Source organism: Hirundo rustica, chromosome 2, assembly GCF_015227805.2.
Source record: "Hirundo rustica isolate bHirRus1 chromosome 2, bHirRus1.pri.v3, whole genome shotgun sequence".
NCBI lineage: Eukaryota > Metazoa > Chordata > Aves > Passeriformes > Hirundinidae > Hirundo > Hirundo rustica.
The window spans coordinates 89,154,200-89,181,267 of NC_053451.1; the positions used below are offsets into that span (position 1 = coordinate 89,154,200).

The window sequence follows — 27,068 nt, forward strand, 5'->3', positions numbered from 1 at the left end:
TAAACATATCAGACTAGTCATTATCTAGAGCAGTGAGAGAGATGTGAGTGGCTATTAATGAAATTTCAAGTCTGTGAAAAAAAAAAAATAGAACTTTGTTACTCTGCCTTTTACCGGGATAAAGGTGCTGTGGGAAGCAAGTGTCTGAGCTCATGCTTGGGAAAAGGGGCAAGGTGGAGGTCAGTTAGTTGACTTTAACTGTGAAAACTAATTTTGAAAGACTAATTTTGAAGGAATAATTTAAAATATGGAGATAAGTGGAATGTGCTATGAGATGCAATGTGATTTATTATCATTCTTTCATAAGTCTATTTTCTAGAGTAATCTCATTTAACTGGACTATTGTAAAATATTTGGGGAGGGGGCTACAGGGGAGCTTGTTAGTGTAACTACTCATTAAACTGAGGTTTAGACTGACATTAGGATCACTGTAAAATGAATGAGGAATGAGCTTACAGTTCCTCCTTTAAATGGAAATAGAAGCAAATTGTTCTGTGGGAGAGAAAGGATCTCTGGGGGTCTCTAGTCCAACCCTGTGCTCAAAGCAAGGCCACCCTCAAGTTAGATCCTGTTACTCAGGGCCATGTCAAGCTGAGTTCTGAATATATTGATGGAGATACCCCAGCCTCTCTGGGCACCTGCCCTGGCCAGATAATAGGCTGATGAGATATTATTAAAAGAATTCCTCAGGGATAAGTTAATGCACGTGTTAATTGACCATGGCACATAAATGTAGGAGCTTTTGTTGCTGATGTTTCTTGATGACAGATTTTGCAAAGTGTTCTCAGGGTGACAGTGAGATAGAATATCTTGTAGAAAGAACTGAGGGCCAATATGAAAGGAACAGAATGAAATTGAGCAGTAATGTGTGCAAACATGTTCTTGCAAGGAATTTCTCTTGTGCAATGGGAACCTTTGATTTGGAAAAAAATAGGGAAAAAAGATGCAGGTGTACTAGTTGGTAATGGGGTAGATTTTAAGTCAACAATACAGTGGGGAGAAAAGAAAGGCAAATCTGATCTTGGGACACCCTGAGACAGGTATTTCCATTAGAGCATGGTGGCATGTTCTGGAGTGATCACAGGACTGGTAAGCCTGTTGTGTGAAAGGAGACCAGGATGCCTTGGCCTTAGCAAGATGAAGGAGAAGAGGGACTATAATTACTGTTTATATGAGGGAGTGAACACTGTTTAAACTAAAAAGACAAATGTTGGCACAAGAGCAAAGTGGTACACAGTGACCATGATGCAATTAAGAAGCAGCTTTCTAATTATCAGAACAATAAGGTTCAAGATGAGTGTTCCATTATGAGCAATGGGGCAAAGAAACCTAACGACTTTTAAGATAAAGCTTGATTCATTTACGAAAAGAAATGTGACCTGGATGTCTGGGATAGGAGGGACTGATCTCGACACCACAGGAGATTCATTCCTCTCCCCAGTGCCAATGTGTCTGTACAAGTACACAAATTATCTTAATTCTTCCACAAATAATTGTTGAAAACCATTATATCATTCAGGGATAGGCAAAACTTTTTGTTCTTTCTCTGAGAATGGTCAGGCAAGGATACATATTTACAAAAAACTCTTAGTTTCATGATCTTAGATATCAATAATAGTACTGCTTACATATCTTTGAATACCTATTTGGGAAGTAATCACTAAAAAAAGAAGACTTTACATGTTCATTTTGAAATTACAGGGAATCAGTTTATTAATTCATGTTTTTCTAACACATAACAAAATTGAAAAAAATGTTTAAAATTACTATGGATGGGATAGGTGATGTATTCCTGATAGGTCCTATTAAGCTGACCCTCTTGGAGCTCTCAGTTCTAGGGTGCCACTTTCTTCCCCCTGTGGCATTAATGGAGAACTTCATAGCTAAGTGCAAAACCTGCTAATCAAAAGAATGAATTCACTTTTATAATTATTATGTTCTTTTTTCCTTCACAGGGAATAACAATTCGCCCACTAGTGGAGTTTCTTGATGTCAAAAGGTCAAATAAAAAGCAGCCTGCTGTCAGTGAAGAGATTTATAACAGGGTATGTTGCAGCCTCAGTATCACGGGTGAAACCCTGGTAGAGATGAAATTCCTAGTCATGTTCACACAGACAAGCATTCAGCATCAGTATTACGGAGAGGTTGTACTAGGTTTCTTTTTGATAACTGTTATAAGCACAATAATTGTAAAACTTACATTTAACTTTTGGCAATTACCGAAATTATTGTTACGTATCGTTATTTTGGAATCTCTCGCTTTCTTAATTGTTCAGATCTAGAAGTAAATTAACTTTCTGTAGTTTATTTCACACATGAGATACATGTTATTTTATAGTTTGGCTGCATCAGGAAACCTCTGGCTTTATTTAATTACATTATACTGCATTTGATTTAATCTAACTAAGCCAATGCAAGCTTCTCTTAAACACACTCTTAAACTTACTTAACTCTTACATCATCAGCCTCTTTATGGAAATATGCTTGGTACATGTGTGTTTCCAGTTGTTACATGTTACTAGCCATACATTTTCTTGAACGTCTCCTTGCAGCATACCTGAGGCAAGTGGTTTGAAATTTCAAAAGTGAGGAATAGTAAGGGCCACATTTAGGAAAGAAGCCAGTCTAGAAAAGAAGTCTGTCCTTTTAGAGCTTATCCTTTGGACATGTCTACCAGGGTTTTTCCCTGAGACGGAGAGACCCCTACGATAGTTCCCGAACTAAAAGCAAACATGCTGCCTCTGGGATCAAGTGAGACCTTAGCTGAACAGGTTCAGTTTTTCATAATTGATAATAGACTCAGGAAGAGTGTGTTTCTAATATTAGGTGGACAGGATGCTTTAAGATGATACAAATTCCTAAAATAGGAGCTCAGGACCTAATGCTGGCTCTCAGTTCTGCCTGTGCATCCTGAGGGGCTGGTGCTGATGTAGGGAGCTTCTGTCCACTGAGATTCTCTTCTCCACAAAGTCATACTTGCCTCACTGTCAGGCCTGGGTAAGTTCCAGGCATAGCAGCGAGTGGTTAGGGAATTTAAAATAAATGAAAATATGGGAAAAAAACCTTTATTTCAGGCAGGAGCTGAGGAAGCTGGACATCGAAGAAATTAGCAACTGTGCTTTTGTGGCTGTGAGATAAGGAAGATTCAGGGGGAAAGAAACAGATTCTGTCTTTGAGCTTGGTTTGGACTGCTTTTAGTAGAACTGAAGCATTGTCTTGAGTTGTGACTAGATGTTCCTGTTTTAAAGTAAAGTGGAAACTAATAATGTCTAATGTTTTCCTTTAGTTCTTTGATCACGTGAAGACTGGAATTGAAGATGTGTGTGGACACTGGGGTCACAACTTTTGGAGAGATAAGTAAGAGTGGCACTTGAAACTCTGTTAAACAGGAGAGGCTGAAATGGCTCTGCAGCAACAAACAAAGGCTGTTTGGCATCATATTTAGTTTTCAGCATTTATTCTTGAAAGTGTAGGGTTGTTTTTAGAACATGTGGGTTTCAAAGGGGAAGAAGCAAAACAATGTCTTTTACTAAACCACAAGCAAGTAGAATAGAATCTCTAGCTGGGAAGAAAGGCAGCCCTCTGATCCCAGGGTGAAGTATGGTACCTTCTGAGGGTGCATGTTTCTGAGTGTTGCAGAGCATTTCCTGTATGTCTGCAGAGCCTTTCATCCCACCCAGCTGTCTTCCTGCACACTGTATTTCTTAGGGCAGTTAAGTGATGGGTTAGTTTCCCATTTGATGGTAAACATACAAAAGCTATTGGATTTCTTCTAGAAAAGATCAAAGCAGAAGCTGGCATGAGATACATGAGAGATCCTAATGGCAGGCAGCTCCACAGTTCTTGATGGTATTACTTAAGACTTAGTATCACTTAAGAAGATTACCCCTGGCAATACCTGAATAATTCTTTTTTTTTTTTTTACTTTATCTGCTGAGTCATCATTATCCACATTAGGCTGGATCTAATTCCTTTTACGCCCAAATTCTTTAGGTCCAAAGAATGGGCGCTGCTCATCACCCTCTAGTCTCTGCTCCAAGAAGAATTTAAGTGTTTTATATAAAGAGAGAATAGCACCAGCAGGAATGGTGGGAGAGGCTTCTCCAAATGACTTGGGGACAACACAGTGAGGACACTTTTCCTGATAGATGTGTGACATGGGTAAAGCTTTTCTCAGCCTGGTTCTCCTCCAGACTATTCAAGATCTTTAATGAAAAGATTGCAGAGCAAAGGAGAGTCCCACCTCTTCGTGACCTTCACACCCAAATTCAAGAATAATTTCAGAATGTGTGGAGGGCAAAATATTTTCCGACGAGCAAAATCAACACCAGCTGTAATCCATATTTTTTCACAAAGCATCCAAGAGGGTGCAGTTGCTTAAGAGAAAGGAAGAACTTCTAAAGTTTTATAAAAGCAGGCTAAAATTTCAAAGAAAAAGCAGTTGATGAAAATGTTGGCCTTTTAGTTGTTATTACAGTAAATATTTAATGTTCTCTTTGTCTTGATGAAAACAGAGAATTAAAAATAATATTTTCTAATAACATAGAATACCTAAAAGTTCAAAGTTGCTTCTAGGGAGACTGCCCATTAACACATTAACAAAAACACAGCTTAAGACTCTATCTGAGGTAAAGTTGAAATTGACCCTTTCTTAGGTTACTCAGCATTAGGTTGTTAACATGAATAGACACATTCCCAGACAATAAAGTCCTTTAAAATTTCATTAACTGCAATATATTGGCTTTCCTTACCTATGCACAGCAAAAATTAACTGGTTGGGCTGGTTTGCCTCATGTACAGGTTTAAAAAGTTCGACAATAAATACCTGCGAAGACTTCTAATCCGTGAGAACCAGCCCAAATCCAGCATTGTTTCTTTATACAAGAAGCTAGAAATCAAGCATGCTATTGAGATGGCGGAGAGTGGAATGATAAGCAAGGTCCCATCATCGGTGTCTCTCAGGTAAGCAAGCGATGCCGGCATGGCCAAGCATCTCAGCTGGGTCACACAATTTATTTGACAGCCCAGACTGTAGGCGGGATAATCACTTTGACTTAGGATATTTTGTGTCCTAATGTCACCAGAACAGTAAGAGGACAGTGAGAGGATGTGAAACAAGAGCCTTTTGCCTGTAGGCTCACCTGAAATGCCGTGTTCTTCCGGGGTGTGCAGTTTTACTGGGACAGCTGCCCACTGGAACATCGATCTGCCGTAGAGTGGAGGTGGACGTGGACATGTGCCTGCCTGTCTGCTGAGAATAGCTACAAGGATAGCCTGAGGGGCATTCTGAACAGTACCTAAAGACTGTCATTTTTATCACATTTTGTGTCTTACCGCCGATTCAAATGAAATCAAGATTTCTTTTCTACGTGTTACATTTTCGCCTATTACTTGGTTGTTTTGGAATGTTGTTTCTACCTCTAACAAAGGAAATAATTCAAATGTTATTCCTGACCATAAAAATAAAAACATCCTCTCTCTCTCTCCTTCCCTCTCTCTGTCTCCCCCTCTAAAATTTTCATTTTTTTTCATTCTTCCACAGTGACTATCATGAAGGAAAGATAAAGCCTCTTTCTCCCACTGAAATGGAAAACATGCGAGAAATATTAACAAAGAATCTCTACCAAATACGACATCGAGTAAGGATGAACTTTTGCCTACATAAATATCCCACTGCTCTTCTAATATACTGATTATCTTCCTAACACATCTTTGAGCTAGTACATCTGCTCTATCATATAATAACAAATAATGCTCTTACTTACTTCTGTTGCCTTGAATCCATATCCTGTCATATGTACGGTAGCATATTCACATTCCTTTGTGTACTTGATCTTACACTATTGATAAGGCTTAATATTTTTGTCTTATTACCTCTGACGTACCTACAGTAATAAAGTAGGATTGTAGGTGCCAATTCAACCCAACACTGTCTACTTGTATCAGTATATTGCTCACTTCATGATATGGGATTAGATTTCATATTTGCCTCCAGTTATAAAGTTGTTTCTATTAAGACCAGAGATGATGAACTGAAAAAATAGTGAAATAAAAGCAAAAGGACATTTCACATTTATCCTCCTGTGGCTAAGTAGTTTGAATGCCTGAGCCCTTGGAAAACATTCAAAAATTGAGCAAGCTTCAGCTTGTTGGAAGTAAAAATGACTTACCTCTAGGGGACTCATCACTTTCAAATATGTGTCCTCTACTGACATACTGACCAAGCCACTAAAGTATGGGGGTAAACACAGTATTAAGCCAGCTTCTCCCATTTTGTCTTTCATTATAAATATCAGCAGGTTAAAAAAAATAAATGAACCAAAACCAACAAAAAAAAAACAAACAACAACAAACCAGGTGGTTGTGAAGCAGATGAATAAAAACATTCTCAGCGTAATTATTGTTCTTGCTCTTAATCATCTGCAATACAATCCTGTTCATGAGGATTTATGATGCTTATTAAAGCAAAAAGCCTGTTTTTCCCTGTTCATATAGCCCAACACATTTGACATCATGCTTTCCAGGCTGTGATCACTGCTTTTATATTTCAGACAATGTCCTACAACCGACATAGCCTGGCTGCAGATGCAAGTGAAAAGCAGGCCAAAGAAATTCTGATCCGTCGCCGGCACAGCCTTAGGGAGAGCCTGAGGAAAACAAACAGCCTGTCAAGAGAAAGACCGGTACTTGCTTTTTTTTTTTTTTTTTTTTAATTTTTTTTGGTATGTTCTTTTTTTTTTTAATTTAAATTTTTAATTGAAAGCAGCTCTTTGTAGCTAACTGTCGTGCAGAAAAACAATCTTCTGACATGCAGGGAAAAATCCTGAATTTGGAAGACAACTGCACATGTAATATCACACATACACATGTGAGCCCCTTAAGGTTGATACCTTCAGCAAAGCTTCAGTCTTGTAGAATGTGACATGGGAGTGGGATCTGCTGCCATAATTTTACCTCAGAGAAGCTGGACAGGCTCTGTACACAATGTAGTTATGGTCAGTATTCTCCATCAGTATTTTGATGAAGTGTGGATGATTAAAGGTTAAAAATTACTTTGAGATAGAAAAGCTACTTACAATAAGCTCCAAAATATAGGAGAGTACTTTTGACCACATCAGTCAAAGCAAGCTCTTCACTTGAAAAATACTGTATGCTCTTTAGTATTCATAAAATGTAGTCAGGCCTTCAGATTTTGACACCAGTTAGGAAAACTCCTTCCACTTGAAAGGATTGCAGTGGCATGGTAATATTTGGGTCTCTGAGGCAATCCTGCAATTGTAAACTTTCAACCATATTGGAATGGAACACGGTAATTAGGCAGGAGAACTGATCCTTTGGGTCATATGAGGTATCAAGGAAATTAACCATCCTGTGAATATGTATTTTCATGTTACAGGAATACTTAGTGGCTGTTGTCTTCACTGATACAGTTGTCCTTCAGCAGTTGAGGCTGGAATAATGTCTCCAAAAGGGCTGTGTCTCATAGGTGATCATTACCAGTCCTACTGTGGTCTTAATTATGACAATAAGACTGTTCCTGAATGATATTTTTTCCTCTCAGCTGCAGTTACACATTATCTTTTTTCATACAGTTAAATTATTTACTGTGTGAAATAGTGAGGAGACTCAGCAGAACTTTTGGGGCAGGGAGAGAAAAAGGATGTCTGATAACTTTTTAAAACACACTGGCTATAATTTTAAGAATAATTATCTTTGGATAAATCCTCCACAGAGGGAAGAGGAGAAAGAGAAAAAAATAAAAATCCAAAGAGGAAAAATCTCTAAGGGAAAATAAATTTCCTTTCAAGTTCCCTTTGAGTTTGCCACAAGTAATGGTATGAGCAGAGGAGAGCTGGTAGACTGTAAAGATTTTAAAAATCTTTGTAGCAAACGCAAGAAAGGATGTACTTGAGAAATTTTGGAATTTAAAAAAAAAAAGTAATTGTCCTTCAAAGTACCTCTTAGGTTCCAGGAAGTATGAAGTATGGTCTGTTCCCATGTTCCCAGAGCCTTTAAATCTTAGTCTGGGGAAAACAAGGATTTTATGCCCTGAACTGGTAAATGATCATGCTGGTGCCTAACTTCCTCATCAACTTCAGTGTGACTAGTCAACTGTATAAAGTCATTTATATGTATAAAGCGCTTGCAGGATCAGAATACAGATTAGCTCTTGAGCCCAAGCTTCACTTTCACCCAAATATTTGCAGCTGACTAATAAAAAGTTTTAAACAAGTTTTAAACAAGGAGCTGCATGAAGTGCCAGCGTTTGCCTTTCTTAGGAAAACCTGTGCAGGCAAGGTTGAGGTTAGGGACCACACATTTATTAACTCTGATCTCAGAGGGCATATCACTAGGCTTTCATTTGATTAAACTGCTTGAGATTATTCAGTCTTTACCTTAGTTAGCACAGACTTCAGCCAGCAATTAGCACTGAGTATGTAGTAAAAGATTACATATTAGCTAATTCAAAACTACTCTCCAGCCCTTTAGCTACATAAACCCGTTCAAGCCTCAGCTGTGTATCTTAACATGCATTATGCAGGTACACTAGGCTGCAGTGAGTTAAAATGTTTTGGTTTTCTTTGCATGCAGGCTGCAGCAAATACAAAAAGATTCCTTTCACTTCCTAAAAACACTAAACTCCCAGAGAAACTACGAGTGAGAAATAAAACATCTTCCAGAGGTAACGAAATTTTTCTGCTTTTCTCTTACTGTGCTGCAGTCATTTTGCTTACTTAGAAGGAGGGTTTTTCTAGGGATGTTGTAGAGAAATCAGCATATTGGAGCCTTTAAAGCAGTGTGTCCTAAAGCAGAAATGTGAGTGTAGAGAAATGCCCTGGATCAGCAGGGTTTTGTGGGGCTTCCTCACTTCCTCTTCCATACTGGCATAGTTCCTCCCATCACATCTCCTCATGTCAGCAAGCAGCAGCCTGCTGCTCTTTTGCACCAGGAACACTGCCATGGCTCATTCTCCTCATCTTTCTATCCCTCATATCCCTCCTGGATTATGAGCCCATTTGGTTCTTTTCTCTCTGGCGTCAGGGTAGACGACACTGCTCTGAGAACCAAACCAGAGAGGGTGATGAGGACATTGGATCTAGTTTATTGTTCTTATGCTCAAAATGCTGTGGTTTACAACCAATTTGCTATTTTTTTCCCCCCTGCCTAAACTGACAAAGATTTTATATTGTAGTTCTAACAACAAAAACAACAACAACAAAAAAATTTTAAAAATCTGTTGGAGCACAAATATTTGATGTGAAAACTTTGCCCAATTCTATATAGTATTTTTGATTGTTACTGGTTTCATTACCATGCTAATACCATACTCAGGAGCATTTTCTTTCATGACAAGCTGTCATCAAGATCTTTTGCTGGGAAGAAGAAGTCTCTGCAGAGTTGCTAAAATTTCCTGATCTCAATCACAGTTAGTCTTCCACTATTCCCAATTAATTTAACAATTGACTGTTTTTGTCTGTTAATAATGATATTTTTGCTCTCCTGAGTGTAGGATGCCTTTTATTCTGTAGTTAATCTGCAGAGGTCACCTACTGTCACCTAGAATTAAAGAGAAAATATGCCTCCAGGTTATTCAATTGTCAAAAATTATATTATTTGACATATTTAGAAGGGAAAAAGCCCGAAAACACAGTCTGATGAAGACCTTCCTTGATATATAATTATCTGGGTGAATGGACAATTACATGGTGATATGTTTTGTTGACCTCTTCCTCATCTTTTTACAAGAAATAACATGAAGGCTACTAATCCACGTTGTTCCTATGACAGTTACACAATACACTTGTTTACTTTGATATATTTAAAACACCATATCTGATTTAATTCTAAGAACAAATCTGAGGCATTCACAAACTATTGGTAAAATTATTGCCAGATGACTCAAGTGTGCAAGTTTTCATGAAGAAGTTAATTCTTTTTAAAGAAGTCTTCTGGGGAAAAAAATATATCCTCATGTGCACATCCAGACAATCTCCAGCTTGGTTTAACTGGCAATGATCATTTAAGGGCATTCCCTGAACAATTATGCCAGCTTTCCCTCGAGCATATTCTACTCTTCTGTGAGTGGGAGGAAATCTGCAGCACTTGAACCTATAAGATTTGCCCTGTTGATTTTATTTCGTGTCTTACATTCAGCCTTGTTAAAGATGGGATATTTCCACCCATCTGCACATTGACCTTGAGAGATTCTTTGCCTGGTACTGATGCTCCTTTTCCAAAGTCAAGTTTCCAGAACCCCTGTACATGTTGTGCTCTGGAAATGCCTCTCGGTTTAGATTACATGAGATGCGAGGCTGAGAAATCTAATTTTGGTATCCTGCTTGGTTGTAAGCATGGACTAGACCCTAAGCTCAGAGAGAGGCAATTTTTTTTTTCTGTCCAGAGAACTGGAAATTTCCCAGCGCTGGGGAAATGCTACTTCAATCAAGGGAGCACTTGGCAATCAAGAAGCAGCTGAGTGAGGCCTTTCTAAAAATCACACATTAAGCTAGGGATGTTTTAAAGTCAAATCGATCCCCTCTTTTGGCAGAGTTAAGAGGCTGTTTCTGTGTCTAATCAGAAAGCACTGAATATAGAAAAACATGGGGAAACTTTATTATATGGCTGCAGGGGCTCAGTGTGGTGTTACCCAAATATTCCCGAAACAATTATATTCTACACCTAAAACTATACTTTTTGTTTCCAATTAACAGTGGGTGACAGCAGTGACTCTGAGTTGGATGCTGCTACCACAGTGCTCAATCTAAGGCCCAGAGCAGGGAAAATCTTGAGAGACCAGAGACTGAGACAGCAGAGGCCACTACCTGAGTTTAGGGTGGAGTGGAAGAACGAAGTTGACGGGAGCCAGGACGGCCGAGGAGAGCAGCAGGACCCAAGCACCTTGCCTCAGCCGTCCATCGGGTTCAGGCAGCCGCTGCTGACGAGACCAAGATTTGGCACTTTGAGCAGGGAAGATCTGACTGCAGACCACGGGTCAGCAAGACCTATGCCACCACCACGGTTAGTTAGGCAGGCGTCGCAAGGGGACAGGCAGAGAAATAAGCCTGAGAACCAGCTGTACTGAACATAGCCAAAGGAGAACTATTGACAATATGCCATGGACGTGTTGAATTAGGATTCTAAACTATCTAATCAGACTATGGGATCCATCAATATAACAAAACAAGCCTCAGTCTGGGTCTAACCACTTCCATTTGGGTTACGTCAACTCCATTAACTAAGTGAAAGGAATACTGGAGCAATTGCAATGTTAAAGACATAAAAAAAATTATATATTTTATAAATAACTTGTGGCAATGCTTTAATTTAATTACATTATTTCCACTGTTAAAATAGTATGGAAATGTGCCTTATCACATCATCTCTCATGGAGCCAAGTCACGAAGGTTCAATACCCAGTTTTCCATTGAAATCATTGTTGAAAGTCCAGTGATGAATGGATTCTTAAAAAATATCCCCCAACTTGTGTATCATTTCAGATTTTATTTATAATCAATAGCAGTTGTTTTAACCAGAGCTTCAGTATGAATAACACTGAAAATTGCACAATGCACCTATCATATAGACTTCTAAAGAAGAATAAATATATTCCCAAAGCCTAGTTTGTTCAAAGACCTCTGATGCAGAAAAAGAGGAAGAAGAGCAGAAACAAGCTGTAGGGGCAGAATTGCAAATACGGCTTATAAAATGGACTTGCAACAAAGACCTGAATAGCTTGAATTTTTACTTTCTGAATTTTTGGCAATATGATACCTTCAAAAGGTACTGAGTATCACCAAAGAAAAACTGAATTACCTTGGCTTTCACTTACGTCAGCAAGAACTGAGAACACTTAGCAGGACACCTTTAGAAGGCCTAAAACCAGAAAACTTCAAGTGGATAAATATTGTTCTGAATCAAATTTGCTTTTTTGCACCTTAGTTACTTGGTTGCAATGTAACGCAAACACAGCAGTAGGATAGTTGCAGAGCACTGCGCGTAGACAAAGCGAGCAGTCTCTTGTTTGAGTCAGGGACCACTGAGACTCAAGAAAGCTCATTCAACTCATGCTTGTGACCCTGGTTAATTTTTGTTTCCTCCTCTGTAAAAGGGGAAAGATAATATTTTCTTTGTCTGAGCTATGCACTCCAAGGAGAAAAATTGTTCCATCTAATTTGTTTTTACAGAAAAGTAGCACAGTGGGGCCCTGGAATTAGCTGAAGTCACTGTGCACCTTAATAACATGGACTTCCTGATCCTAGCATCCAATGGTTGCCATTTGAGAGCGTATGGGAAAGGAGGATGCATTAAAATAAATGCTTAACTGTAGCTCTCAGGAATTTGCACTTTCTGTCCCACTTAAGTACTGAGCTTGCTTTAGCACAGATACACATTTCATTACAATGCAGAAATAATTTTCTTTCTACTTGTTACAAAATTGATAACTTTCATTGAAGAATGTACACTGTGAAATCATAACTTTTCTCTTTCATTAGCACATTTCTAAATCTGTGGGCAATAAGATTAATTTTTTTTTTTTATTTAAGCTTGTTTTGAAAGAACTATTAAAAATCAGAGTTTCCTTTTAAAATCACAAAGTAGATTTCTTTCAAATGTTCATGGGTTGGGGTTTATAAATGTGGATTCATTCTTCTAACAGCATTTCCAAAATATTTATTTCATGTATGTATTTGAAATATCAAATCTTCCTAAACTCTTTCCTTAGCACAGGTCCTTTAGTGTTTTTCCTCTGTTCCAGCTATGGAAAATTCTGCTGAGTGGCAAATGCACAGTCTAAGCTGCAGAGGAATGGCTCTGTGAACCCTATAAACCTCAGTTAAATGTTCATGGCTATTCTCAACAAATGATTACTGCGAAAATCAAGACTTAGCTGTCCTCTAATGTTCATCTCCTATTAGGGGAAAAAAAAAAAAGGGTTCAAACAAAGCCAGCAAGTTTTGAAAACATATTTAAATTTGTCTTTAAAGAGGAAAGTACTTTCATCTCTAAGATTGTCAGGGAATGCTATGTCACTGCATAATTTGGATCATGTTTGAATAAGAAAGAAGCCTCGAGTTTTGATTTCAGTTTTGAGACATCTTTCTTACAGATCAGGCTGTTTAGATTAGCTGTTTTATATTAGGCCAACCTGAAATCTGACCAAAATAAATAAATAGGAAATGTTGCACGTCAACATTTAGTTTACTCTCTGTGGAGTTTTCTTGTTTGCGTGCTGGTAATGACCAAGCACTTGGCTTCTGTCTGGGGAGAGCTGCCTTTCTTTTTTTTTTCCAAACAGTTGTTATTTTTTATGGCACAATTTTAAATAATGAATGCAGGTTTCAGGAACCTTACTGGTATGCTGGTTGCCCATTAATGCAGGGCATGCTCACATTATTTGTGCCTAAAGTGGTGCCCCATAGTACAAGCACATCGAATTGAAGGTCATTTTTATGAAATATGGTCTTTAGCTCTTGGTGCTCCAAAACACGATAGCATGTTTTTACCTTTCCAAAGCACTTTGAAATTCACGAAATACCACAGAATATTCACACTGTGAAGTAGAATTGCAAATCTCCTGGGATTTTGTGCCCTTGAGAGTACCCTCTCCTTCCTCACTTCTGCTCTTCATACCCACTTCAGGCTCTTTTCCACTACTGCTGCATCAGATCCTTGCCATGTCTGGGAACTGATTTCTGGGTACTCTCCTTTTCAGCAGCAATGACAGCAACAGGTGACACAGGTGTTGTTCCAGTTAGCCCTTATAATTCAACTCTTACTCTGGTTTGGGTCAGAGCTTTATCTTTATCTTTTATATATATATATATATATATATATTTTTTTTTTTTTCCTGGAAAGGAAAAACACATGAGCACTTTTTTTTTTTGAGCCTGCAGAGGAGACACATCCTTCTTGTTGTAGCAGTTTGTCTGCTGGAGAATGAAATGCCCAATCAATCTGTACTCGAGCACCATCTGATGGGGAAAGTCATGTATTGACTGAGGACGATGTTTCTTCCTTTTTCAAGGAAACCAGATCTTCAGCAGTGACTGGGAAACTTGCCAAAGCCACATGCAAATGTTTTGTTTCCAGATGGACTCCCCAGTTACACTCTGTAGTATAGATATTTTAATGCATTTTTTGATTTAGAAAGTCCAGTTTTAGGGACAGTGGGAAAATACCATTCCACTCTGAATAAGGGTTTTCAGGATTTCCCCTTCAGCTCCTGAGAAGCCTATAAATTGAAGTAGGATAAGAAAGCAGGTAGATGGCCTAGAAGGCCTAGATGAGAGACACCCAGTTACCTTTTTTAGGCAGATAACTTGAAAAAAAACCCCAAGAATAATTTGCTGAAAGAGCTAGAATTTTAAGGGCTGTCCTACTTTGTACTAAAGTATAATGCAAATTCCACTGAAACCAGTTCAACAAAAGAAAACCCTGCTGCATAACAATTTTAAATTTTGAAATATCCTTCTGTACTAAAGCCACATAGAAATCACATGGAAAAAGAAAGTTATTTTTTTTTTGCCAAAATAACATGCCTGCTGTTATGAAGGGTATCTTGGGCTCTCTGGAAGGAAACACACTGCACCCCACACTAAATTTTCAAGAGCTGCCCAATCTACCAATTCCAGACATCAGCTCACACTCCAAGAAATGCTTTAGCAGGTCACCATTTCCAAAACTGTCCAAGTTCTGTCAACATCCCCCAGCCCCTGCAGAAAAGATGAAAGATTTTGAAATTGGATGTCAGAATGCTTTTTGTACCAGAAGAGCTCTGATCCGATAAAAATATCCTTGTTAATGTGCATAAATATGGCACCCTAATTACCACAGGTTTTGTTTCAAAAAGTAATTTTTTTTGCCACAAAAGAAAATTTTGAATATTTCAGCTTACTTCATTTTTTCTTTGCTGAGACCTCCTATTTATTAGATATTTGACAGAATGGAAGACTGATTCTTACTGTGTAGCACATCTCAAAAAATAGTTCCTTGGTGCTGAGATTTAAAATAATTAAAAATTTGAATTATTTTCTCTTTGTAAATTAAAACAGACGTTTTTCAAGACATCCCTTAAAAATAAGCTGTATACTAAAAGCAGTCTGACCTCCATTCACAATCATTTGATTCTCAAAGTTCAGGCTCCGGTACACTCCTGCAAGATTCATGATCTTACAAGATTCATGATCAGCTCTTCGTGGATTAGTCTTCAATATTATAGCAATAACAGCACAGGCAAGTCTTGGGTTTTCAAATGCCAAAGTGCCAGGCTAGAAAGGATCATTCACCCAAGGGTATCCTGCAACACTCATAACCAAATTGGCACTGGCAGCACTCACAGAGGTTCCCAGCAGCAGGAATGTAATGGCACTACAGAGAACCTGAAGTAATGAGCAAGCCATATCATAAACAGTGCTTGTCTTATTTTGTTGCTGCATTATCTGCTCAATAATCAACTTGTTCTTCAAAGATGAGAATGGTACTGACCACTGTGATAGTGCTGCAGTGTGTAAATTCAGAAGAAAGAAAACTGGACAAGAAATGGAAGTCTGCTGAACTGGTGTATTGGGTTTGCATGGTGAGGTTTTGGTATCAGAGGGGGATACAGTGGTGGCTTCTCTGAGGAGCTGCAGAAGCTTTCCTTTTACCTGAGTGAGCCAATGCCAGCTGGCTCCAAGGTGGACCCACCACTGGCCAAGGCCAAGACAATCAGTATCTAGTAACATATTAAAAAAGGAAAAAAGAAGTTACTTCATAGAAGCAGTAGCGACCAAAGTGAGGAGTGAGAGAAACAACCCTGCAGACGACGAGGTCCGTGCAGGAGGGGAGGAAGTGCTCCAGACTGCAGGAGATGCCCCTGCAGGCTCTGCTGAAGACCATGATAAGGCAGCTGTGCCCCTGCAGTCCTTGGAGGTCCACAGGGAGCAGATATCCACCTGCAGCCTCTGGAGGACCCCGTCACAGCAGATGGATGCCCAAAAGAGGCTGTGACCTCATGGTAAGCCCACACAGGAGCAGGTTTCTGGCAGGACCTGTCGGCGCATGGAGAGAGGAGCCCACGGTAGAGCAGCTTTGCTGGCAGGACCCGTGGGTCTGTGGGGTCTCACACTGGAGCAGTCTGCTGCTGAAGGACTGCATCCTGTGGAAAGGGACCCACGCTGGAGTGGTTAGTGAAGAACTGTAGGGAAGAGCTGTGAGTCACTACGGGAAGGACGCACATTGTAGAAATCCCTGGAAGACTATCGCCTTTGGGAGGGACGCCACACTGGAGCAGGGGAAGGATTCTTCTCTCCAAGCAGCATAACAATGTGTGACGAACTGACCATCTCACTCGTCGTCCTCCTGTGCTGCAGCAGGGGAGCAGGTGGAGCCCAGGAAGGAGGGAGGGGTGGCAGGAAGGCGTTTTTAAGATTTATCTTACTTCTCATTAACCCGCTCTGATTTTGATTGGTAATAAATTCAATTATTTCCCTGAGTTGAGCCTATTTTTCTCACAATAATCAGTGAGTGATCTCTCCCTGTTCTTAACCTATAAGTCTTTTGTTATATCTCCTCTCCCCTGTCCAGTTCCAGAGGGGAGAGGCTTTGGTGGGTACCTGGTGTCCAGCCAGGGTCAACCCCCAACTGGTATGTTTATAGAAGATCTCTTCAAAAGTACATAGCCAAACCCAATAGGAAAAAAAAACCCCAAAACTTACCTTTGCTTCATCATTTAAAAGCAACAAAATCAGTATGTATACACAGCCTCTTCAACATGAACTGATCAAAATCATCAGAAAAGTCACTTACCAAAGGGAAAATTTTGAAGGGCTAAGACCAAAAAAACCCAAAAAACTAAACCAAACCCCAACACTTCCTACAGGCCCAAGAAAACCGACCCAGAATAAAGAACAGCAAGCAAGAGAAAAATCTTAATTTGCAGTGGTTTGCTGGTAGAAAATGTTTTCCTTTAGTCCATATTCAGATCTGGTTTGTTACTGTCTTCTAGAGAAGACACTACAACTAAATTCAAGGAACAGCTGAGTAATTCAGTAGTTTGCCCACTAGACTGTGCCCAAAATCAGCTGCAACTGCTCTTCCTTCAACTTAAAATGGGAAATCACATCTCTGTATCAGCAGGAATGTAATTTAATCTTCACTCTCTGCATTTGCATGGTTATGGCAACTAAGAGGCAACACAAGGGGTGCAAATGTGGTCTCCAGGCACAAGGAACCGTAGCTTTAAGGACTTCATCTCAAAATTGCACAGTTCTCCATTTTATTTTATTTCTTCTTTTTCATCCACTGCCATGCCACTTCTTGGTTGAATCCTTGGTTCCTGTGCCCTTTATGAGAAATGTAGACAGGTTCAAATAATTTTAACCATAGCTTGAGGAAAAAAAAAGAAAGCATCCACACTTCGTATTGACTTGAACACTTCTATTTTGTGCTGTAGCTTCAGCAGAGGAAGATGGGAAAAAAACCACAGTGACATAATGACACATGAGGAATGTGTCAGAAAAGAAATCTTTCTGTGACACTTCAGGAGTCATTTTGGCCTAAAAGTCAAAAAACTTATGTAAAATGTATTGCAACATGACCACAAGACCACAGGCTTCTATAGATTTCTCAACTGTGAGGCTTCTATAACCAATATTCAGTAGGATATGTATTAGGATAGATGTTCAGAGGTCAGATTAAATCAGTGCAGCAATTTAGAAGGCTAAATGTTACATTACATCACATAATCAACAAATACTGGAAAAATTACTAAATAACTAATATATATTAATTTTTAAGCTTTTTTTCAACCCTTTTCCTTAATCCCTTGCTAGAGATGCAAAACAGAATTCCCTTACTTACATAAGGGTGGTTTTAGGTGAAGAAAAACAAATTAAAAGACGGAAAGAAAGAAAATAGGAAATTTAGAGCAATAATGTTTTGGGCATCTACCAAGAAAAGCAAGAGAAGGTAAGAGACCTGAAAATACCTCAAGTTCCTAGGGAGAAATGAAACACATATTACTGTGATCAAGAACTCTGAGGATATGTACTGAAACCACAGTAAGAATAAGACACTGATTATGTCAATAAATAGAATTAAAACAATTCAGAGTTCCATACAGGAATTCCTATGTTGCTGCCACTGGTATCACTAAGGTTTCAAAAATATTTGAATGCTAGTAGGCAGTGGAAGAGGTAAAGAAGAAAATGAAAATAAAAAATGCAAGCACCATCCATGACTCACCTGAAGCAGGAAGAGTGTCTGCACTTATGTGTTCAAGGAGATAACTCAATTGCATAATTCCCCCCCCAACCAACCACTTACATAGTTGACTTCGTACTTTCATCAGGCAATATAGCGAAGATCATAGAGAACATTATCAGAGCAAAATACATTTTTTCCATGTTTCATATGAAATACAAACAATGGTGACTGGCAAGTAATGAGCTTGAACAATAAATAGCACAGGAATGCTAGAACTCTGTACAGCTCTGAGCGTAACTTCTCTTCAGTTAAGCCATGCACACAAATGAGGACTAAAATAGCAACAAAATTGTGTTTCTCTTGTCATCAAGATGTCACTTATGCCTGAGATGAGACATATGAGATGAGGATGCATTAATCTGGAACCATGAACTACTGCTAGATGCTAACACCTTTACAGTCATTTGAGAGAATGAAGAAGGAAATTTATTCTTAAAATGAAGGTAGAAAAATTGCACAGGAAATATAAATAAAGAAATTCTGACAAAGTTCCTCAGTAGAAGTTATTACTAAACAGAAGCCACCAGTTCAAATGTCAATAACACTTAAATTCAGCCTCAGTTTCATTTTGAATGGCCTTGTATTATTCTAACATTAGGTATTCTAGTACATGAAGTTAGCATATACCCAGTTCTGTTACTTGGGAAAGAGCAGGGGTTGCATGATTACCCCAAAGTGCCTAACCATGGTCTGCAGAAAGTTTTGTGGACAAAATACGCTACACAAATATCACATAAACAAACATCCTGTTGTATATAACTGTCTTAACAGACAAAAGGAAACAGACTACAGCATAAGAAATTAAGGCCAAACATATTGCAAATTCTCCTTCTGATTAAATAACAAAAATTCACCTTTGATTCACCTTTTTTAACCATATTTCAATCGAAACACTATTTCAAAAATGAGCTACAAGCAGGATTTGTGCGTTTCCTGACATTCTTTTTTTCCCCTCCAAAAAGGTTAAAAATCCATTTAAAAAATCACAGCCAGTACAACATAACAATACCTGCCCGTCTTAGAAATGTCCTGTTAGAACAACATCTGTCTAGACTCAACATCCCTGCAGCAGAAATACGTGTATATATACTTGCTTCCATGGGAACATTATGTGCTCTCTTTAAAAATCATGTAATTACTGTACAAGCCTGGCAGGTGAAGACACATCTGTGCAGCCCAAAATTGTGACTACTGATTTTTTAACTTCACACTTCCGTGACCACGGTATTTTTGTTTGTTTGCGTTCATTATCACAATAGCAACTAATGCTAGTCCCACGGCTAGACTTGGAGGGCCACAAGGACTGAACTCCTGAGCAATTCCAGAAAGGAGTGGGGCAATAATACGTCCCACTGATGTCACCGACTGTCCAACACCTAGGAGTGTACCGCTGGCCTCGCTCCCGCCAACGGTCAGTTCCAGGTCAATGATACACGTACGGCCTATGGTAGTGGAGAAGGCCAGGAAGGTGGAGGACAAAATGACCATCCATATGCTCAGTGCTGACGCATAGAGCAGAATCAGCGTGCAGGTAAAAGTGCTGGAGTGCAACAAAAGTCTGTAAGTGTTGTGCCGATAGAGTCTTGTTATTGGTCCGAGCAGACAACCAGCGAGGACTCCGAGCGCGCTGCTGTAGCTCATTAGGTATCCGGCAAACAAGGGTTTCACCCCAAATCTCTCCTCCAAGGCCAGAGTAAAATTACTGTAGTACAGCAGTATAGCAACAGACATCAGGAACCGCACCAAAAATACATCCCACAAATTAGAGCACGCAATTCCTTTAATCTTCTTCAGCACTGCTCCAACTTGGATCCATGGAGACTGGAAAAAACTACTGTTTTTCACAGCTCTGTTAGTTGCTGATTTCAAGTGAAGGTCATGATTTGACTTTGCTGAGAAACTGTTTGTTCCTTTGTCTTGGCAATGGTCCCTATTGCTAGTGTTTTCTTCACTCCAGGGTAACATCCAGACAAGACCTATACAGATCATGAAATTAGCTGCATCAACTTTATGTGGAAGACATTAGTTTGATTGTAACAACTTAAAAAAAAATACTTCAACAATACTTGTCGTTAAAAAAATTGCAAATATTAAGTCTAGTGTTATCTATAGTAATGGATCAATTTTAAATGCAGTGAAAGCAAAAAAGGAAAGCACTGAAATGCCACACTCACACCATACAGACAAATCTAATGGCTAAAGCCAAAATTCTGATTTCTAGTCTTCACTTTTAGGCACATCAAAAACTCCCATTTGTGTCTGAGTATAAAAGAGATATGGGAAAAACAAAGGAGAAGCACCTGAAGGATAACAGTTTCAAAATTCCCACCCTTCCGCACAAGTTCAAATTCAAACAGTAGAGTTGGCATACAAAATATTTATGCCTTAGATGATAACTACACTTTGAATTCAAGGACTTACAGATGGCCTAGAAGGACAAAATGAGGAATGAAGAGACCCAAGATGTAAAATGTGATATGCAACTTACCACCATTCAGAAGGAAGATAGAGGCACAGATGAAGGATGTTTGGTAAAAGCCACCTTCGAACTCTGCAAGGTAGCCACCAACGACAGGTCCCAGAATGAAGCCCACACTGGAGGCTGCATTGAAGCGCCCCATTACTAAAGGGCGATCCCTCTCCGAAACCAGGTCAGACAGCAGAGCTTTAGAGATGGAAAGTGTGTGTTTGAAAATACCTGCAACAAAATACAAGCAAATCAATAAACATGTATTTCTTGGTCCAAAAAAACCCCAGAAGCTATCTCAAGTAACAATGGTCCAAATTTGTATGATTCGTATTTTTAAAATTCCACTCATCACAAATTCTTCAGTTCTAGAGTAAACAGCTTTGTGGGGATTAGATGCCTGGTGGGTTAAGCCTCAACATTTCAAATTATTTTCAGGAAAAACACATGAAAATTCTTGTTTTGTAGAGCCTTTTCCAATACTAAGGTTCAGTTGGTGCTACTGGTTGGTGATGCTATGCAGCTATCCTTATATGATGATTTCTCCCGCAGTAATTGTCAAGCAGAGACTACATAGAATTTAAACTGCAAAAAGCCAAGTTTTTACTCACCTACAGGGACTCTAGAAATAGCAAACAGGAACACTGTGGTGGAATTTCCAAGAAGGAAGTAGCCCATTGCACTGAGAAGAATACAAGCAAGCAGGGAATACCGTCTTCCGACTATATCACTCCAGCAGCCCTTTCACAAAGCAGGAAAGAAAGATTAGCTTTTTATAACACTAGGCTATGCGCAATGGTCAATCAGTACTTCTAAATTAAATTGAGAAAAGAGATCAAAGGCCTGTCAAAGAAAGCCTAATAAGCTTATTACAGAACACTCCTAAGTGCTCAAAATCTGGAAGTCACGAGCAGAGTTCTGCCCTGCTGGCAGGCTACCTGCCAAAACTATGATTCCATTTAATGCTGTATACAGAGCTTTTTTTTACAAAAAAAAAAATCTCCCTTTTAAAAGACAGTCCTGCAATAATTACCACAAAATATTATCAGCAGAAGCCTTCTGAAAATCTTACCATAACCAACCACAAATATTTGCTTGCATCAGTCAGGTTGCTATGCATTAGACACTTGTTGAACATCCTAAAAGCAATGAACTTGGCTATGAAGAAATTGTCATCTGAGCACAGACAAGTAAGACGTAGTTTGCAGAGGGCAAACAGAAAACTTGCATTTATCATACTTATAAATCAGCTTGATTCCCAAGAGGAAATAGTTTTTTTAAGAAAGTAGACAATGGTCTTGCACTTCCAAGAAAATGCCACAAAATTATAGCAGGAAATTATCCTGGATAGGTATCCTGCATAACAAACTCTGAACCAGTTCTTTACATTCTCATAATCTGTCCTCTTCAAAACTAGAGAACTAGCACCAGGGTAATATTAGGATATAAAAAAAAAATCAATAGCTGATGCAAACAAAACAAATGGCAAAGATGCAGCAAAGATTAATTTAGACCATACAGTGAATTACAGGACACTGCTCATTAAGCAGAGAAAGCAAACTAGAAGAAATGACTCGTGAGACTACTTTTTGAATAGGCTACTGCCCTGAAGGAAACTGCTCTACTAGCACCAACACTAGAGGAGAAAACCCTGTGCAACTGTGACCTGCTGAATAATGTGTCTGAGCCCAACTCTGTATTCTAGCTTTTGTCTAAAAACTGTATTCTGTTTGGGTCTGAAGAACCTCGTAATTCCCCATAAAAAACCCCGCCATTTCTCATGCAAACTGAAAACTAGTCACTCCAACCAAAATGCTTATATGAACTCTTTATGCATTTTCAAAATGTCAAGAAATGCTATCATTAACTCTACCCTTTTTCTCCCTACAATCTAGAGGAATACCAATATGCTCTGGAATGCAGGGTCAGAACTCACCACAAATGTGCTGGAAAATAGCTGCATTACACCATAGAGAGATCCTGAAACAAACAAAATACTACTGTTAAAAATTAAGGAGTTTTTTTAATGAAAATGGCACAAATTTTTAAATTATTAAAAATGGGAAATCATGGGAATAGTTTACTAGAAGAATGGCAAGAGGGAGGAGGACAAACCAAGGATGGAGTTTTGCATTTAATAAAGGAAATAGTTTCAGGGAATGGAAAAATAAAAAAGAAAAAAGTGCTGAAAAGTTGTAAAACTATGTAAAGTAAAATGATGTTGCATTGTATGGTTTTTGTATTAAACAAAACAGATCTTGGCATTTATAATTGCTTTCTCAGAATCAGGAGAGAATTTCCCTACTGGAAAGGACTTTCCACTTGGTGCTTCAGTCTACTGCAAGGCATCACAGAAGCCCTAAATAATACACGGACCCTCCTTTCTCATTTGGAGGCTAGGAGTTTAGCAGCATTTAGCATTTAGAAGAGAAGGAACAAAGAGAAGGAGAGAGAAACATCTGCCAGACTCTTTCATTTACAAGGATACACCTCAAACCTATTTTTTTTCTAATGTTAAAAATCAAAGCAGACTGTTGAAATGAAAACATATTTTTGACTAGTTGCTGCTTAAAATAATACTGTCAACTCAGTGTAGAAGCAGAATTATTTCATACGAAGTATTAAATAAAAAAGCAAAGTAATAAAACTGAATAACAGGTCCCATGTCTGGGAATAAAGAACATATTGCATCACTCCAAACCATAAACAATACCATAAAAAGTACTTTAAACCCACAGAACTTACCTTAGCACTAAACACTTTAAGATAAAATTCCAAGTCTTCAGAATTTATCTGTTAACACTCCTAAAAATGAATAAGTATTTTGCCAAGATAGCTGTAAGGGTTTTAATCAAACTAGGAGCACTCATGGACTTGGAAAGCTTTGGAGAACCAGCTGCAGAAGTTATCATTTTCAAAGTGTAAATAACAATAAAACTATAAGCAACACCTCTGGCTCCCTAAATTGCTAAGCTGTAAATTCTTGGATGCTGGAAAAGTAGCTGTACAAATGCTACTGCAACACTTCCTTTCCAGTTCTTTCCAATTGTGCTCTTTCCCAAGCATGTACTTCTGGCTACTGTCAGTGCACGAGTTTGGACAGGTCTCTAGGTCTAACACAGTATGGCTGCCCTTACAGTTTTACTTGGAAATTGTTTTTATTTTTTATTATGCTATGAGCAAGAAAGAATTATGTTACAATGTCCAATTTGCAATAAGGCAAAATCCAGGCCTTATCTTACTCAAATCAAGTACTGCAACTCACCTATGATTCCAGCAACTGTATGACTTGCTCCTAGAGATTTGATATGCAGATTCATTAAAGGAACAACCATGCTCACCCCAAATAAGTCCTGAAAAGAAGGCAGGAAAAGTTTTAGTAACTTTCACAAAGACAACAGCAACCTGGCTTAATAACAGTCAACATTAGAAAAATAAATTAAAAAAGGTAAATTATCTCCATATCAACACAAGGTTGAAAGAAAAATTTTCATGTTACAAAACACATAAACTGAAAGATAAAGGCTTGCCTCACAGAGGAGTTAAACCTATGAAAACATCAATTCTCTCCCCCCATTCTAGATACAATCCTTCTGAAGATATATATTGAAACATTAAATACTCCATTAACATATATTAAACTTTACCTGTTTAACAAGAGAAGTACTTTGTACCAGTGCTTTAAATTGAAAATGGTCTAATTTCAATCACCTAAAAATACTTTTTATTTGTGCAAAGAACATATATTTTGAAAAACAGTATTTTAACCCAACCACAATGGGAAAGAAGCTACAACAGATCTAAGCCTACTTACAGACTGCCTTTGTGTATAGCTTAAGAAATGTGACAAGACGGAAATTCGAAAAAAGAAAAAAAAAAAAAAGAATAAAGGCAAAGCATAATTGAAAAACATTTTGTAAGAGGAGGGTAAAGGACATTGCCCATCCTGAGAAGTACAAGGATCCCCTACTCGTTCCTTTTGCTTTATTACTTTTTGTTAAGCTCACCACGTTGACCCAACAGCTCTTTCAGTACTTTACAATCTGGCACAGCATTCAGTGTCCCTTGGAGATCTATTGGAGCAAGATCACCTTTCATCACTGACTGCCTGAACTGAACTAGACTGCCTCGAAGACTGATTAACTGTACCAAGGTGTGTCACTAAGTGAATTCTCACAGTCTGTCATAAATTATTTTTTGAAGGCTGAAATTGAGGCTTACAAGGTTAGCATCATTAAATACATTAGTGTGAACAAACAGAGCACATCACTAACGAACATCTTCAGTAATACAATCTTAGGTGTCATCTGTGAACCTGAAGAGAGGTTCAGCGACCAACAGAGACATAAAAAAGTACACGTTTCAGACTGTACCCTGGCAGTACAGGACTGCCACAGGCATGCAGGTAGAGCAAGACCCACTAACCACTCTGACAGGGTATTTAGCTCTCATTCCACGTCTAATTCCTTTTGTGGGGTGATAGGTACGCTGTACTTATTTGTCTGGCTACAGGAAGTTTGCATCACCACACCCTCTAAAAGGACATTCACTTGGTTGATTTTCTTGTGTGCTCCAGCTCAGTGTCAACAAGCTATTTCAGGGCTGGAGAACCACGGTGTTTAAAAGTCAGTAAAAAGGAGCAAAGTTCTAATGCACGTTTTCCTGGGATATTTACTCCAGGACACAATCCAACTGGGTTGTTACTATTGCTCAGCCTAAAAGGAGATAATTATCTTGACATTTCACAGTGCAAACTCATGCTCATTTTGTATTCATTTTCCAAATCGTCGCTTTTAATTTCGAATTAATTAAATGGCACTTTCCTGAGGCTCGGGAATCGCTAAAGAATACGAACCTTCGTTAAAGTCTGTTCTTTCAATGAGGGGCTTTATTTATTTTTTTCGTCAGAAAAACATATTTTTAGGGGTTTGGGGGGGGGGGGCGGGGATAAAGTTGCAGGAACCACGGGCATTTTAAGGAAACAGCTGCTTTCTTATAAGCACCAAGGCAAGACTCAGCTTTTCGGGTGCTGCGCTATTCCATGGCATTCACAGGATAAAAATCCGAGCTGTGTATCGAACTGCGCGGCTGTTTGCACGGGTAAAACAGCACAGCCGCTACACACCGCCAGCGCTACAAGCACCGGCGTTCCCCAGGAGCAGCTGCAGCGATGCCCCCCACAAGCCAGCAGCCTTGGCCTGGAAAGGAGCAGATTCCCGTTCCCGGGCGCGGCCGCCCGCCGCAGGCCGCTCCGGGCAGGCCCCATGGCTTACCAGGAATCCCACCGCGTAGAGGCACCGCACGAAGCGGGCGGACGCGGCCCGGCCGCCCGCGTCCCCCCGGCCTCCGCCACCCTCATCCTCCTCCTCCTCCATGCGGGCGGCGGCGCCGGGCCTGCGCAGTGCCCGCGGCGCGGCGGAAACGGAGCGGCGGCGGGGCCGGGGCGCGGGAGAGCCTCGGGTGGTGTTTCGGTTTGAGCGTGTCCTGCTCGTGTCCTCGTTTTCGGGCGAAGATGAGGAAGAGTAAGGCTCCCCGCTGGCCTCGGGAGCCGTCGGGATCCCTGCCTCCACTCTCCCGCACGCACCTCTGTAAGACTTTGCCCTTCCTGCCTCTTGCGTGTTTGCAAGAAAAATTTTGCAACGCGTCCCCTCGGGGCCTGAGGCACTGTGGAAGGCAGGAAGAGCCTCGGTGGAACCGAGGGGCTTTGGAAACAAATATGCCATAGGAGCATGGTGATGGATGCCCTGCACAGTTGTCGTGGTTGCTGTAGAAAGATGACTTTTTGGCCCTTGCACCTGCGATCGTACCTACCCCCTGTAAAGGGGCTGTGTCCCGGCGCTGCTGCTGTTCCTCGGCCGTCTCTCGGGCCCAGCCCGGTGCCTGCATCAAGTGTTTCTGGCAGCAGAATGTTTTCGTGTCTTGTTACGTGGCTTATGATGGTAGTACTGAGCCAAGGAAAAAGGGCATTCCTCTTTCTGCTTAGCACGTTCACTGCTGTGCTGCGTTTTTTGCTAAAAGTCGGGGATAGCTGGAATTGTTGACCATTAGTATGTTATAATGCATTTGCATCCGAAGCAGTGAAGTTTCATAAATCTTTCAGATGCGTTGGTGAAAACGATTGTTACATGCAAAATGTGACCACCCAACTTTTTTGGAGTCAGAGGTGCTCTCTTAAGTAGTTGTTTGTCCAGGGATCAGTAAGCCTGCCGCAGTTCTACATACTTTTAAAAATGCACAAGGGAACAGGAGATGCTTTGTTTTTAATTACCAGTAAGAGGAACATTTGAAAAATGTTGATGACCCTTATGTTTTAAAAGTTAGTATGAGTTATAAAGTTTGAGAAAGATCATTCAAT

At 39.6% G+C, this 27,068-nt stretch overlaps 2 protein-coding genes across 2 annotated transcripts in view; one reads left to right on the forward strand and one right to left on the reverse strand.

Annotated features, from left to right (window-relative positions):
* The window catches only part of SLC9A2 (solute carrier family 9 member A2), a 33,234-nt gene extending 20,646 nt beyond the window's left edge, over positions 1-12,588 (forward strand). Inside the window, exons 6-12 of the mRNA XM_040056712.2 lie at positions 1,956-2,045; positions 3,287-3,357; positions 4,801-4,962; positions 5,543-5,639; positions 6,552-6,683; positions 8,593-8,683; positions 10,713-12,588. Coding sequence (XP_039912646.1) covers positions 1,956-2,045; positions 3,287-3,357; positions 4,801-4,962; positions 5,543-5,639; positions 6,552-6,683; positions 8,593-8,683; positions 10,713-11,083 — 1,014 coding nt within the window. The 3' untranslated portion in view covers positions 11,084-12,588. The remainder of the gene's footprint in view (positions 1-1,955; positions 2,046-3,286; positions 3,358-4,800; positions 4,963-5,542; positions 5,640-6,551; positions 6,684-8,592; positions 8,684-10,712) is intronic.
* Positions 12,589-17,425: 4,837 nt separating this feature from the next.
* Positions 17,426-26,451, reverse strand: MFSD9 (major facilitator superfamily domain containing 9). Its single transcript, XM_040056887.2, is given in 10 exon segments — positions 17,426-20,222; positions 20,735-20,944; positions 21,325-21,454; positions 22,650-22,693; positions 23,979-24,066; positions 25,987-26,156; positions 26,159-26,249; positions 26,252-26,339; positions 26,341-26,399; positions 26,401-26,451. Coding segments are annotated over 10 exon segments (1,704 nt in total). The 5' UTR covers positions 26,437-26,451; the 3' UTR covers positions 17,426-19,434.
* Between the last annotated feature and the right edge of the window lie 617 nt (positions 26,452-27,068).